The sequence below is a fragment of the Mobula birostris genome, chromosome 2 (assembly GCF_030028105.1).
Source record: "Mobula birostris isolate sMobBir1 chromosome 2, sMobBir1.hap1, whole genome shotgun sequence".
Lineage (NCBI taxonomy): Eukaryota > Metazoa > Chordata > Chondrichthyes > Myliobatiformes > Myliobatidae > Mobula > Mobula birostris.
This window is the reverse complement of record NC_092371.1, coordinates 238,124,971-238,141,062: the sequence shown is the minus strand read 5'-3', so window position 1 is coordinate 238,141,062 and position 16,092 is coordinate 238,124,971. Positions and strand designations below refer to the sequence as shown.

General features: G+C 43.9%; 1 protein-coding gene across 1 annotated transcript in view; it reads left to right on the top strand.

Moving 5' to 3' along the window:
* Positions 1-6,065, top strand: part of frk (fyn-related Src family tyrosine kinase) — a 155,225-nt gene extending 149,160 nt beyond the window's left edge. The window contains exon 8 of the mRNA XM_072251618.1: positions 1,727-6,065. Coding sequence (XP_072107719.1) covers positions 1,727-1,941 — 215 coding nt within the window. The 3' untranslated portion in view covers positions 1,942-6,065. The remainder of the gene's footprint in view (positions 1-1,726) is intronic.
* The last annotated feature ends 10,027 nt before the right edge of the window (positions 6,066-16,092 follow it).

The following is a 16,092-nucleotide window of genomic DNA, read 5'->3' as shown; positions in this document are numbered from 1 at the left end:
AAATGGCCTTAGCCACGTGTGAGATGCTGTCGGATTGGAGGACAGCTAACCTTGTTCTGTTGTTTAAGAATAACTCTAAGAATAAGCTGGGAAATTATAGGCTGGTGACCCTGATATCAGTAGTGGGAAAGTTATTGGAAGGTATTCTAAGGCAGCGGTCCCCAACCACCGGGCCGCGGACCGGTACCGGGCCGCAAAGCATGTGCTACCGGGCCGCGAGGAAATGATATGAGTCAGCTGCACCTTTCCTCATTCCCTGTCGTGCACTGTTGAACTTGAACATAGGGTTGCCAACTGTCCCGTATTTGATGGCACATCCTGTATATTGGGCTAAATTGGTTTGTCTCGTAGTTCCCCTGCTAAGGTAGAGCATTCCTATGAAACCTTTCATGCCAAAATGGCATGAAGTGAAGAAGCAATTACCATTAATTAAGATGGAAAAAATTTTGAGTGTTCCCAGACCTAAAACAATAACATAACAAATCATACCAAATAACACATAAAACTGAAAATAAATAACACTAACATATAGTCAAAGCAGGAATGATATGATAAATACACAGCCCTATATAAAGTAGAAATAATGTATGTACAGTATAGTCGGGAAGATGAAGGCAAAACCGATTTATGGGGAAAAGAAAATCGGCACGTCGCGCATGCGCACACATGTGCCCACACAAGGCTTCATGGTCGTGGTAGTCTTTCCTGGGGTAAAGTGTCCCGGGATTTGACTGCTACTTTTGTCCCATATTTGGGAGTGAGAAAGTTGGCAACCCTAAGTGTAAAAGACATGTTGAGGTGAGTTTAACCCTACTTGAACACCCCCCCCGCCCCATCCCCGGTCAGCTGGTTCGCAAGAATATTGTCAATATTAAACTGGTCCGCGCTGCAAAAAAAGGTTGGGGACCCCTGCTCTAAGGGACAGGGCATATGAGTATTTGGAAAGACATGGACTGATTAAGGATAGTCAACATAGCTGTGTGCGTGGTAGGTCATGTTTACCCAATCTTACAGAGATATTTGTGTATGTTCATCAGTGGAAGGGATATAGATGGCTTTGGTCCCAGTGAAGGTCAAGGATCTGGTTGCAGATCGATGGGAATAAGCAGAATAATAGTTCAGCACATACAGTACTAGATGGGCTGAAAGGCCTGTGCCATAGTGTTTTATAAGTCTATGACCATAACACATGGGGGGAGGGGCAGAAGTAGGCTATTTGGCCCATTGGGTCTGTTCCACCTTTTGATCATGGCTGATTTATTATCCCTCTCAACCCCATTCTCTTGTCCTCTCCCCATAACCTTTGACATGTACCTACCAAAACCTCTGCTTTTTATACACTCATTGACTTGATCTCCACAGCCATCTGTGGCAATGAGTTCCTCAGATTCACAAGCTTCTAGTTAATGAAATTTCTCCTCATCTCTATTCTAAAGGGAAATCCCTTTTTTCGGAGGTTGTGCCCTCTGGACCTAGACTCTCCCATATCCATTCTGGCTAAGGTTTTCAATATTCGATAGGCCAAGGTAGAGTGGATGTGGAAAGAACATTCCTTGCCTGGTTTAATTTGGAATTTAATAAATCCATCTGATAGAACCATCAAGTGGTCCTTTGAAGAATTTTCTGTAAAGGAAAATACTTTTTGAGATTTCCAGCTTATTATTTATGTTTATCTTTACAATTTTGTAATATCTATATGTTGGCTTCCCCCCCCCCCCACCCGCAGGAATGACAAACCTTCAAGTTGTCCAGGAGTTGGGGAAAGGATACAGAATGCCATGCCCTGCAGAATGCCCTTTACCACTATATGAGATCATGTTGGAATGCTGGAAAGAGAATGATTATGAACGACCAACATTTGAGACCCTCCAGTGGAAGCTGGAGGACTTCTTTGAGACCGATCTTTCAGCGTACACAGATGCCAATGTTTTTGTTAGTTAGTGTTGGCAATTTTTCTGGTAACTTTTCTTACAGTGAATCGAACTGTTTTTAACATTCACATCTTGACATCTGTAATATAGCTTATTGGCTTAGATTTAGGCCGGCATGTGTGTATATCATACCACGCTGAGTACATGCTCTAGCCTTTAGGCTATAATGAATTCTATCTCATTGAACTTAATTTGCACATTGTTTTATGAAGAGAGGGAGAGATACAGCACGTTAACAGGCCCTTCTGGCCCAAAAAGCCCGCATTGTCCAATTACACTCAAAAGACCAATTAAACTACTAACCTGTACATCCTTTGGAATGTGGGAGGAAACCAGAGCACCCAGAGGAAACCCACATGGTCACGGGAAGAACGTTAAAACTCCTTACAGACAGTGGTAGGAACTGAACCCCAGCCTTATGGCTGACAGTGTAAAGTGTTTGTGCTGACCACTACGCTACCGTGTCATTTTTTTGAAGGAAGCATATCAAACCTTGTTGCTTTCATAAGTAGCTGGACTGATGTCACTGAAGTGGACTGTATGGATGAAGAGGCCAATCAGTACTCCGTGGATTGGGAAGGAAAATAATTCAGTTTGAAACATGCTGAGATAAAGCATATGCTCAAATGTTTGGTGAGAACCAGCTGCAGTGTTTTCTCCAAGAGCCCATCTATTCTTCAACATGACAATGATTTTGTGGGCCACTTTCCAGAAAGTGAACCCCTAGCCATGAGAGTGGGGTGAGGGGCAGTGTTTCAGAACGATATGGAAGGAATAATAGACAAATTGGTTATTAGCTGTGTTATTTCCGGAGATATTCTTAAAAAATCCTGTTCTGACACCAACATCTGAACTGGAGGAATATAGATTTTCTTCATATCAGTCCTAGAATGTGAAGTCGGCTCCAGTGGGCAGGGCAGATGAGACCTACAGTGAGATGCAACGGCCAGGAAGGCAGTTCAGGGCACGACAAGGCACAGGAGATGACAAGCTCATCCACTGCATCCAAGGAAGCCCCCAGTTTGTGACACTTGTTTGTACCACTGGTCCAAGACCTCTGAAGTTGTGAGAGTGGAACTATCCCAGTGCAACGGGTTTTCCACTTTAAAAACTCTCCCGCACAGGTATCCTGTCATCGTTGGACACGATGGAATGCCACCGTGGACTGCATTGGAAAAGAAAATCAGGTCGGGCAAATAACGGATACACAAATGTTTTTTTTTGCTGCCCCACCAGATTATTACGAAAATGAAAACAATTTGTATTTACTATGATATAATGCATATTTAAGGTGGGATTATTCAGTCTTGCTCAATTTCATTCCTATAGTTTTTGCCAAATTTTATTAGGCTCTCTCTGAATTATCTCAAATTTTACCTTCTGCGGGGAAAACATGACTCATACATAATTTTAGTGAGTATCATAACTAGATATATAGTTATCAGAAGAAGAGAAAATAATGATTCGTCCTTCATTGCTTATCTGTCAATGGATTTTGATTCATATCTCCTTCAATGATTAGTGCTCTTTTTTTGCTATATGTAAATACAGAAACATTTGGTAATAATGGTCATTTAACTAAAACATCAAGATCAGGTAATTACAGAATCCAATTCTATTACAATTGGTGTAGTATTTAAAGTGCCTCCAAAGAATGTATATAATTTTACATAATAGAATTGTTTGCAGATGAGTGTATTTTTATTGTGTGATTTGCAATGTATATATAGGTAAACATATGAAAATTGAGATATTAGCAATCATATCCCTTATAAGTTTTAAATGAGAAAATTATTTAAACTTCCTGTCTTTTTCAGGTTGCATTTTAAAATCTCTGGGTTAGTACCAAAATCTACTCCAACCCCTGATTCAAAATTTCTGGTTTATTGCTTGCTGAAGAAAATGGTTCAATTGTTCAATAGTTCCATTTAATATCAGAGAATGTATACAGTTTAAATATACACATTGATTTGGCCTCCACACCCTTTGTGGCAATGAATTAGACAGATTAACCCACCCACTGGCTAAAGGAGTTCCTCCTCATGAATGTCCTTGTATTCTGAGACTGCGTTCTATGGTCTTAGATTCTCCCACTAATGGAAACATCCTCTCTGCTTCTACTCTAACTAAAAGGCATCCGTTAGTCTTGCGAGACCATGGATCTGCGCCTGGAAAATCTTCACTCTCCAGGGCGTAGGCCTGGGCAAGGTTGTATGGAAGACTGGCAGTTGCCCATGCTGCAAGTCTCCCCTCTCCACAACACCAATGTTGTCCAAGGGAAGGGCATTAGGACCCATGCAGCTTGGCACCAGTGTCGTCGCAGAGCTATGTGTGATTAAGGGCCTTGCTCAAGGACACAACACGTTCCTTCGGCTGGGGCTCGAACTCACGACCTTCAGGTCGCTAGTCCAATGCCTTAACCACTTGGCCACATGCCCACCTACTATTCTATCTAGGCCTTTTAATATTTGGATAATTTCAACGAGATCTTTCTTCATTCTTCCAAACTTCAGTGAGTACAGGCCCAGACCATCAAACACTTTCGTACGTTAACCCTTTCATTTCTGAGATCATTCTTGTGAACATCCTCTGGACCCTGTCCAATTCCAGCACATCCTTTCCTAGATATGGGGCCCCAAACCACTCAGAATATTTCAAATGTGGTTTGATGAACACCTTATAAAACTTAATGCTTTAATTCTTTAGCTTTCTTTGACTCATCAGTCCAAATGAAGAGACTTGGCCCAAAGAGTCGGCTCCTTATTCCCCTCATAGGTGCTGCCTGACCTGCTGAGTTCCTGCAGCGTTTTGTGCGTGTTAATGCTAATTTAAATTTAGATTTTTTCTGATAAAGGAAAGATGTAGCTGTCATGATTTTCTGTTTTGTATTTTGATTAATTCACAGCTTTAGCTGCTTTCTAGTGGTAAGAGTGCCAAATAATAGACTATGGAACCATGATGAAATGATAGAGCAGACTCGATGGGCCAAATAGCCTAACTCTGCTCTTATGTCCTGTGGTCTTATGGTCAAAACTCAGCTGCTGAAGCAGGATACTTAGGCTCCAGGTTCCTGGCATCTGAACTTCAAATTCGATTGAGTGCAATCCCAAATTATTGTCCCAGGACAAGTAGAATGGAACGGAGATTGTAATGTGCTGTGCTGTGGATTCATACATACACATTATGGAATTGGGTGAAAATTTATTTGATTACTTTTGGCAATATGAACTGAAAAATAATCTTCCTTAAGGCATGGTAGCAGTAATGAACTCTATATGTATACACTTGCCAACATGAAGATCTGATGGGTGATTGATAGCCGTGACCTTCGGACTTATCCTTCAGATATCCCACTTCTAATTAGTTTAGCAAGACTGTACTCTCATGTGTCCAATATTACTTGAATAATACATTAGTCTCTTTTTTCATATACTGTCAGTTTTGGTAAGAGGAAAATTGCTAAATTAGCTATTTGATCCATTGAACAGTAAATTATATTTCTTTGCAGGTAAGATTGAATATTCAAATAGTAATATTGCACACTGATTGTACTACAGAATGCTTTATGGCAAAATTTAGTCATGTCAAATTATAAGTAAGGAACTGCTCCATAAATTTATCAGGCCCCAAGATTACCCTATAGGATTGCAGTGTATGAAAACTTAGTATGTTCATCCACTTGAAATTCCTTTATCAGCTATTTCAGAGGAGTTGTGTAATTTAAATGGGTTAATGCGGTCCAGTAAATAGCAGAGATAATTTGAAAAAGCATATGCCACATTTTAACAACAGAGTCAAGATTAATGGAAAGATCTTTTTAACACATTCAGAATATTAATGTTGATCAGCAGCTCATGGTACGGTTATTTAATAATTTTACTGTTTCTTTCACTTTAACCAATTAGCTGACACACTGTTTAGCATTCATAGGCTGTGTAGATCAATTATGTTGATACAATTTAATCATGCTTCACAATTTATTAAAAAATCTTTGGCAATGATAGGTTCAATTTTTTTGTTTGGAATTGAAGTCCCGGTGAATTTTGTATTATGACATGTGCTCCTGGAGATTTATTTCTTAATAATATATTTTAAAAATCTGACAATAACATATGCTAATAATGAACATATGCTTCAAATGAAATCTTGTAGTATTTCTATTTTCTGTCAATAATAAAATGTTTTTTTGTAAAAGAGAAAAGGGTATTTTGACTATACATAATTAGGTACTTTTAGGACACTAGACTTTCAAAATCCTCTTTGAAGAGCGTTAAAATGAAATAATGGCATTGTCACTCACTATAATATAATCAAATGAGAAGTGTTTCAAAAATCTTAGAGACTGGGGCTATAAGGAACAAAGAGAAGTTTTAGTTTGGGGGAAGATCATACTGAATGGCGAGATGGGCTCGAGGGGGCTGAGTGACCTACTTCTGCTCCCATCTTGTGTTTTGTGAGTCATTCACTTCTACCTATAGTTATGCATTGGGGTAATGCCTTTATGACTGCACTGAAAGAGAGCCTGTAATGTATGTGTGGTGGCATTACTGTACAGTACTGAGCAAAAGTCTTTGGTACACGTATATAGCTAGGGTGCCTAAGACTTTTGCACAGTACTGTAGTAATTTTATATATTGCTCTGCACTGCTGCCGCGAAACAATAAACAAATTTCATGACATGTGAGTGATGATAAACCTGATTCTGATATGGGTCTCTATTGTGGACTGAGAGTGGGAAGGCTGCAGGGAGAGAGGAATCATGGTTGGGGAAAGGGGAAGGGAGAGGGGAGGGAATGGGAAATGCCAGGGACATTCTGAAATGATCAATAAACCAATTGTCTGTAATCAAATGACCTTGCCTGGTGTCTAAGGGCTAGGCATGTCTGCATTCGTGTCACTTCCCTCCCCTGGTACTCTTTATCAGCTACCTATCCCACACCCCTCCCATGGCACTCCACCCTCATCACTCCCAATAATCTTTGCCCCTTTAATATACTTTATAGTCCCTCCCCACCGACATCTGGGATACATCCCATGCTCTCCACCTCTTCAATAACTTCCAGTTCCCTGGTCCCAACTGCTTCATTTTCGCTATGGATGTCCAATCCCTATACATTCCCCATCAAGAAGGCCTCAAAGCCCTCCGCTACTTTCTGGATAATAGACCTCACCAGTTCCCCACCACCACTACCCTCCTCCGGTTGACGGAACTGGTTCTCACACTCAATAACTTCTCCTTTGGCTCTTCCCACTTTCTTCAGACTAAGGGTGTAGCTATGGGAACTCGCATGGGCCCTAGCTATGCCTGCCTCTTCGTTGGTTATGTGGAACAGTCTGTGCTCCAAATCTATTCTGGTACTGCTGCCCAACTTTTCCTTCGGTACATTGACGACTACATTGGTGCTGCTTCCTGCATCCATGCTGAGCTCGTCAATTTTATCGACTTTACTTCTAACTTCCACCCAGCCCTCAAATTCACTTGGTCTATCCCGGACACTTCTCTCCCCTTTCTCAATCTCTCAGTCTCTATCTCTGGAGACAGGCTGTCCACTGACATCTTCTACAAGCCCACCGACTCTCATAACTACCTCAACTATACCTCTTCCCACCCCACCACATGCAAAAATGCCATTTCCTATTCCCAGTTCCTTCATCTCCGCCGCATCTACTCCGAGGATGAGGTTTTCCATTCCAGGACATCTCAAATGTCCTCTTTCTTTAAGGATCGTGGTTTCCCTTCTGCTGTCATCAGTGATGCCCTCACATGCATCTCCTCCATTTCCCGCACTTCGGCTCTCACCCCATCCTCCCGCCACCACAACAGGGACAGAGTTCCCCTTGTTCTCACCTTCCACCCACCAGCCTCCGGATTCAGCTCATTATCCTCCGCAACTTCCACCACCTTCAACAGGACCCCACCACTAAGCACATCTTTCCCTCTCCACCCCTCTCCCCCTTCCGCAAGGAGTGGTCCCTCCGCGACTCCCTGGTCCACATGTCCCTCCCCACGGATCTCCCACCTGGCACTTATCCCTGTAAGTACAAGTGCTACACCTGTCCCTACATCTCTTCTCTTGCCACCATTCAGGGCCCCAAACAGTCCTTCCAGGTGAGGCAACACTTCACTTGTGAGTCTGTTGGGGTCATCTATTGCATCTGGTGCTCCCGGTGCGGCCTCCTCTACATCGGTGAAACCCGACGCAGATTGGGGGACCGCTTCGTCGAGCACCTCCGCTCCGTCTGCCAGAACAGACAGGATCTCCCAGTAGCCACTCACTTCAACTCTACTTCCCACTCCCATTCAGATATGTCTGTACATGGCCTCCTCTACTGCCATGATGAGGCTAAACTCAGGTTGGAGGAGCAACACCTCATATACCGTCTAGGTAGATTCCAGCCTCTTGGTATGAACATAGAATTCTCCAACATCCAGTATTTCCCTTTCCCTCCTTCCCCTATCCTTATGTCACTCTGCCCCCTCCCCCAGCTGCCTATCACCTCCATGCTTCCCCTCCCCCACCCCTTTATCTTTCCCCTTACTGGTTTTTCACCTGGAACCTACCAGCCTTCTTCTTCCCACCCTCCCTCCACCTTCTTTGTAGGGCCTCTGTCCCTTCCCTCTACAGTCCTGACGAAGGGTTCCGGCCCGAAACGTCGACCAATCTTTTCCACGGATGCTGCCCGACCTGCTGAGTTCCTCCAGCGCGTTGTGAGTGATACTTTATAGTCTGCTCTCTAGCGAGGTTGTGGCCAGGGAACGTAGATGAATCTATCAACGTACCCAATCTTCCTCAAACCCTATATTACATTCTCAACTGATTTACAAGCAAGAACCTACACTCAGTGCCACTGAGCGTAAGTTCATGGTCTTAAGATGGTGGTGTACGTGAACGCAGCAGCCTCTTGCAGGCCAACCAAAGGTGCTTTTTTTTCTCTTTGTAAAATTTGTTCCTTACGAAACGTGGGTTCAGAGGAGCTGACATTGGTGCAGACTGCGCTGCCCGCTACTCAGAAGCATTGAAGTTGGACTAGGCCTCAAGCCTTGGGCTTGGCTGCTGCTGCAGGTGAGAGACTTTGGATTATGTCCATCCACACACTGCCAGGAGACTAGGCAATAGATTGCCAGACATTGCCCCTCAGGCTCTTGGACATATATGTTTTTTCTTGAGTGAACGTGCTTCTTTGCTTACTATTTTGAAGTATGCTATTCACTATTTTGAATGTTACTTGCTACTTTGAATGTTTTGCACCTTGGCCCCGGGGGAACAGTCTTGTTCAGCTGTATCAATGTATGGTTTGGATAATAATCAAACTTGATTTAATTTGAGTTGAATTCTGCTGCTGCAGCCCACCCACTTCAAGGTTCGACATATTCTGCAGTCAGAGATGCTTTTCTGCACACCACTGTTGCAACGTGTGGCTATTTGAGTTACTGTCACCTTAAACCTGTTTGGCCAGTTTCCTCTGATCTCTCGCATTAACAAAGCATTTTCGCCCACAGAACTGCCGTTCACTTAGGTAGTTCAAGGGAATAGGCAAATACACTGTTGCAAAGTGTGTGGTCATGCACTTTGGTGGAAGAAATAAACAGGCAGACTATTATTTAGATGGGGAGAGAATTCAAAATGCAGAGATGCAAAGAGACTTGGGAGTCCTTGTGCAGGATACCCTGAAGGTTAACCTCCAGCTTGAGTCAGTGGTGAAGAAGGAGAATGCAATGTAGGCATCATTTCTAGAGGTATAGAATATAAGAACAGGGATGTGATGTTGAGGCTCTATAAGGCACTTGTGAGACCACACTTGGAATATTGTGTGCAGTTTTGGGCTCCTTATTTTAGAAAGGATATACTGACATTGGCGAGAGTTCAGAGAAGATTCACGAGAATGATTCCAGTAATGAAAGGATTACTGTATGAGGAATGTCTGGCAGCTCTTGGGCTGTATTCCCTGGAGTTCAGGAGAGTGAGGGGAATCTCATAGAAACATTCTGAACATTAGAAGGCCTGAACAGATTAGATATGGCAAAGTTATTTCCCGTGGTAAGGGATTCTAGGACAAGAGGGCATGACTTCAGGATTGAAGGACATCCATATAGAACAGAGATGCAGAGAAATTAGTCAGAAGGTGGTAAATCTGTGGAATTTGTTGCCACGAGCGGCTGTGGAGGCCAAGTCATTGGGTGTATTTAAGGCAGAGATAGATAGGTTCTTGATTAGCCAGGGCATCAAAGGGTATGGGGAGAAGGCAGGGGAGTGGGGATGACTGGAAGACTTGGATCAGCCCATGTTTGGATGGGTGGAGCAGACTCGATGGGCCAAATGGCCTACTTTTGATCTTATATCTTATGGTCTTATTAAACACCAATTTAAAAAAAGTAACATTTAGGTACAAATTCCAATCTCCTTACAGCTTTTTGAAATAATAATTAGATTAGATTAGATTAGATTCAATTTTGTTGTCATTGTGCCGAGTAAAGATACAAAGCCAATGAAATGCAGTTAGCATCTAACCAGAAATGCAAAGAATAGTGTTATTTACAAAATAACTGCAAATAAAAAAAAGTGCTACAGCACACAAATATAGAAGTACTGAGACAGTACAATACGGATGCAATACTGCTTAGCGCTGTGATGAGAGGTTCAGCAATGTCACAGCCTCAGGGAAGAAGCTTTTCCTGTGCCTGCTGGTGCGGGAGCAGAGGCTCCTGTAGCGCCTACCGGATGCGAGGAAAGTAAAAAGTCCATGGTTAGGGTGAGATGCATCCCTGATAATGCTTTTCGCCCTGCCCAGGCAGCATTTATGGTAGATGTTCTCAATGGTGGGCAATTGGGTGCCAATAATCCGCTGGGCAGTTTTCACCACACGCTGGAGTGATTTGCGGTCTGATACGGGACAATTGCCATACCACACTGAGATGCAGTTGGTGAGTATGCTCTCAATGGTACAGCGGTAAAAGTCCATCATTATCCTGGGACAGAGGTGAGCTTTCTTCATGCTCCGCAGGAAATAAAGGTGCTGTTGCACCTTTTTGATCAGGATGGAGGAGTTCAGGGACCAGGTGAGATCCTCGGAAATGTGGACACCAAGGAACTTGAAGCTTGATACACGTTCCACAACAGTTCCGTTGATGTAGATAGGGATGTGAGTGTGGCTCCTAGCATGCCTGAAGTCCACAATGATCTCCTTGTTCTTCTGGGTGTTAAGGGCCAGGTTGTTGTCAGCACACCATGCGGCCAGGTGCTGGACCTCATCCCTGTAGGCCATCTCGTCATCCCCTCTGATCAGGCCAACCATCGTGGTGTCATCTACGAACTTGATTATGGAGTTAGAACCATGTACAGGAACGCAGTCATAAGTGAAAGGGGAGTACAGAAGAGGGCTCAGCACACAGCCTTGAGGCACGCCGGTGTTCAGGGTGAGAGTGGAGGAGGAGAGGTTGTCTAATTTAACTGATTGGGGTCTGTAGATCAGAAAGTCCAAGGTCCAATTGCAGAGGGATGAGCTAATACCAAGCTGGCGAAGTTTGGCGATCATCTTGGAGGGGATCACGGTATTGAATGCCGAACTAAAGTCAATGAACAGTATTCTGACGTAAGAGTTGGGGCTGTCCAGGTGGGTCAGGGCAGAGTGAAGTGCCGTGGAGATGGCATCCTCTGTTGACCTGTTGGTGCAACAGGCAAATTGATGGGGGTCTAGGGTAGTGGGCAGACAGGATTTCAGATGTGATAGAACCAGTCTCTCAAAGCACTTTGCAATGATGGGAGTGAGTGCAACTGGACAGAAGTCATTCAGGCCAGTGGCAGTGGCATGCTTCTGCACTGTCATGATGGTGGCGATCTTGAAGCTTGTGGGGACAACTGCCTGGGCCAGGGACAGATTAAAAATGTCCGTGAAGACCCCGGCCAACTGTCCTGCACAGACTCTGAGCACACGGCCAGGTATTCCATCTGGACCAGCTGACTTCCGTACATTCACCCTGCTCAGGGTGGCGTAAACATTGGAGGTGGAAAGTGAGAGAGGCAGTTCACCAGGTGGGAGATCCACTTTGAGGGTGACCTCCTTGTTCTCTCGGTCAAAGTGAGCGTAGAAGTAATTGAGCTCATCAGAGAGGGAAGCAGAGCTGGAAGGGGGCACAGTACTAGGTGGTTTGAAGTCTGTAATGACCTGTATGCCATGCCACATGCGCCAGGGGTCTGAGGAGTTGAAATGCTCGATTCTCTGTTTGTATATGTGTTTAGCCTGAGAGATTCCCCTCTTCAGGTTGGCCCTGGCTGAGCTGTAAGCCTATCCTTTGAAAGCAGAATAAAAACTACATTACTTATTTGGTGTCAAATCAAGAGGGTCAGTGATTGACTGCTAACCGCATAATATTTCCCTCCATGTCGCAAGTAGAGACAATTTTACAATGGGACCAATTTTTGCCCACTTTGTCTTTCCAATTCCCATCCAAACTTTTGTGAATTGATGCTCCTCACGAGTAGAACTCTGGCTGATATAATCTTTAAATTTGAACATGATAGCTTGAGGTGGTGTAATGAGCTTCATTTTGTGTTTTTTTTAAATTTATATTTGAACCTACTTGTAAAAGTTATTCCTCCCTCACCATTTGAATGGGGCTCAAATGGAGTAGATTTTTTTCACTTGTTTACCTCATTTAAAACAGTATTGGATTTTATCCCATTTTGTGACTCCAAAACAGCTACAGTTCTGCCAAAGAACTCTGATTCCATGTCGTAAGACATAGAGGCAGATTAGGCCATTCAGCCCATCGAGTCTGCGCCACCATTCTATCATGGCTGATTTATTATCCCGCCCAACCCCATTCTCATTGCCTTCTTCCCATAATCTTTGATTCCTTTACTAATCAACCTCTACTTTAAATATACCCAATGACTGCTTTCATGGTCGTCTGTGGCAGTAAGTTCCACAGATTCATCATCTACTGGTTAAAGATATCTTACCTCTGTTCTAAAGGGATGTCTTTCTATTCTGAGATGTGCCATCTGGTCCTAAACGCCCCTACTACTGGAAACATCCTCTCCATGTCCACTCTCTGTAGACCTTTCAATATTCAATATGTTTCAATGAGATTCCTCCCTTATTCTTATAAACTCCAGCAAGTACAGGCCCAGGACTATCAAACATCCTCATACATTAACCTCTTCATTTCTGGGATTGTTCTCCGAAACCTCCTTTGCATCCTCAGCAATGGTCGCACATCCTCTCCACATCCACTCCATCTTGACTTTTCAATGTCTAGTAGGTTTCAACGAGATCCCCCCTCATCCTTCTAAGCTTCAGCGAGTACAGAAACAGAGCCATCAAATTTCCCCACGTGAGATCCCACAAGTCATTGCCTGAAGAGGCAAGGGATCCTGCAGACACAGAGAACGTTGGACACACTCAGAAGGTCAGATGCACTCTGTAGAGTTGACATTTCAGATCCAAGACAGATGCTGCAGGTCAGATGCTGAATGTTCTGACGAAGGGTCCTGGTCCTGATTAACTCTGAAGGTGAGACTTATACTTTAATCACCTCCTGTCTCTGAGCAATGGGAACCAGATATACAGTGCTTATAAAAAGTATTCACCCCCCTTGGAAGTTTTCATGTTTTATTGTTTTACAACATTGAATCATAGTGTATTTAATTTGGCCTTTTTGACACTAATCAACAGAAAAATACTCCTTTGTGTCAAAGTGAAAACAGATCTCTACAAAATGGATTGAATCAGAGTGGGGCGGCTTTGGCTCAAACAGGCTTCGACAAGAACAGGCAGAGGCCAGGGTAGGTTCCGGTAAGTTTTTTTGTTCAGATTGTCTAGCGTAGAGAGAATGCCAGGCAGGATGTTGGAATGCTCCTCTTGCAGGATGTGGGAAGTCAGGGAGCCCTCCGGTGTCCCTGACAACGACACCTGCAAGAAGTGCATCCAGCTGCAGCTCCTGACAAACCGCGTTAGGGAACTGGAGCAGGAGCTGGATGACATGCGGATCATTCGGGAGAATGAGGAGATTATAGATCGTAGCTACAGGGAGGTAGTTACGCCAAAGGAGCAGAGCACAGGAAATTGGGTCACTGTCAGGCGAGGGAAGAGGAAAGGGCAGGCAGAGCAGGGTTCCCCTGTGGCCATTCCCCTCAACAACAAGTATACTGCATTGGATACTGTTGGGGGGGATGACTTACCTGGGACTAGCTGCAGTAGCCGGATCTCTGGCACTGAGTCTGGCTTTGCAGTGCAGAAGGGAGGGGGGAAAAGAGGAGAGCGGTAGTGATAGGGGACTCGATAGTTAGAGGCGCAGATAGAAGGTTCTGTGGTCGTGACAGAGAATCCAGGATGGTTTGTTGCCTCCCAGGTGCCAGGGTCAAGGATGTCTCTGATCGATTGCATGACATTCCAAGTGGGAGGGTGATCAGCCAGATGTCGTGGTGCACATCGGTACCAATGACATAGCAAGGAAGAGTGAGGAGGTCCTGGACAGTGAGTATAGAGAGCTTGGTAGGAAGTTGAAAAGCAGGACCTCAAGGGTGGTAATCTCAGGATTGCTACCTGTGCTAGGTGCCAGTGAGGGTAGGAATAGGATGCTCTGGAGGATGAACAAGTGGCTGAGGAACTGGTATAGGGAGCAGGGTTTCAGATTTCAGGATCATTGGGACCTCTTCTGGGGCAGGTGGGACCTGTACAAGAGAGACGGGTTACACTTGAACTACAGGGGGACCAATATCCTTTCAGGGAGGTTTGTTAATGCTATTGGGGAGGCTTTAAACTAGATTTGCAGGGGGATGGGAACCAGAGTGCCAGAGCTGACAGTGTGGCTGGGGTGAAAATAAATGATTTTGAAAGTTTAAGCAAATCCGCTCATAGAAAGGTTGTGAGTGGTGGTAAAAATCTTCTGAGGTGTATATATTTCAATGCTAGGAGTATTGCGGGGAAGGCAGATGAGTTGAGGACATGGATTGACACGTGGAATTATGATGTTGTAGCAATTAGTGAAACTTGGCTACAGGAGGGGCAGGACTGGCAGCTTAATATTCCAGGGTTCCGATGTTTCAGATGTGATCGAGGCAGAGGAATGAAAGGTGGGGGAGTAGCATTGCTTGTTAGGGAAAATATTACAGCAGTGCTCAGGCAGGACAGATTAGAGGGCTTGTCTACTGAGTCCTTATGGGTGGAGCTGAGAAACAGGAAAGGTATGGCCACATTAGTGGGATTGTATTACAGACCACCCAATAGTCAACGAGACTTGGAAGAGCATATCTGCAGAGAGATAGCAGGCAACTGCAGGAAACATAAAGTTGTGGTGGTAGGGGATTTTAATTTTCCACATATAGATTGGGACTCCCATACTGTTAGGGGTCTAGATGGTTTAGAGTTTGTAAAATGTGTTCAGGAAAATTTTCTAAATCAGTATATAGAGGGACCAACTAGAGGGGATGCAATATTGGATCTCCTGTTAGGAAACGAATTAGGGCAAGTGACAGAAGTCTGTGTAGGGGAGCACTTTGATTCCAGTGATCATAACACCATTAGTTTCAATTTGATCATGGACAAGGATAGATCTGGTCCTAGGGTTGAGGTTCTGAACTGGAAGAAGGCCAAATTTGAAGAAATGAGAAAGGATCTGAAAAGCGTGGATTGGGACAGGTTGTTCTCTGGCAAAGATGTGATTGGTAGGTGGGAAGCCTTCAAAGGGGAAATTTTGAGAGTGCAGAGTTTGTATGTTCCTGTCAGGATTAAAGGCAAATTGAATAGGAATAAGGAACCTTGGTTCTCAAGGGATATTGCAACTCTGATAAAGAAGAAGAGGGAGTTGTATGAAATGTATAGGAAACAGGGGGTAAATCAGGTGCTTGAGGAGTATAAGAAGTGCAAGAAAATACTTAAGAAAGAAATCAGGAGGGCAAAAAGAAGATATGAGGTTGCCTTGGCTGTCAAAGTGAAGGATAATCCAAAGAGCTTTTACAAGTATATTAAGAGCAAAAGGATTGTAAGGGATAAAATTGGTCCTCTTGAAGATCAGAGTGGTCGGCTTTGTGCGGAACCAAAGGAAATGGGGGAGATCTTAAATAGGTCTTTTGCGTCTGTATTTACTAAGGAAGCTGGCATGAAATCTATGGAATTGAGGGAATCAAGTAGTGAGACCATGGCAACTGTACAGATTGAA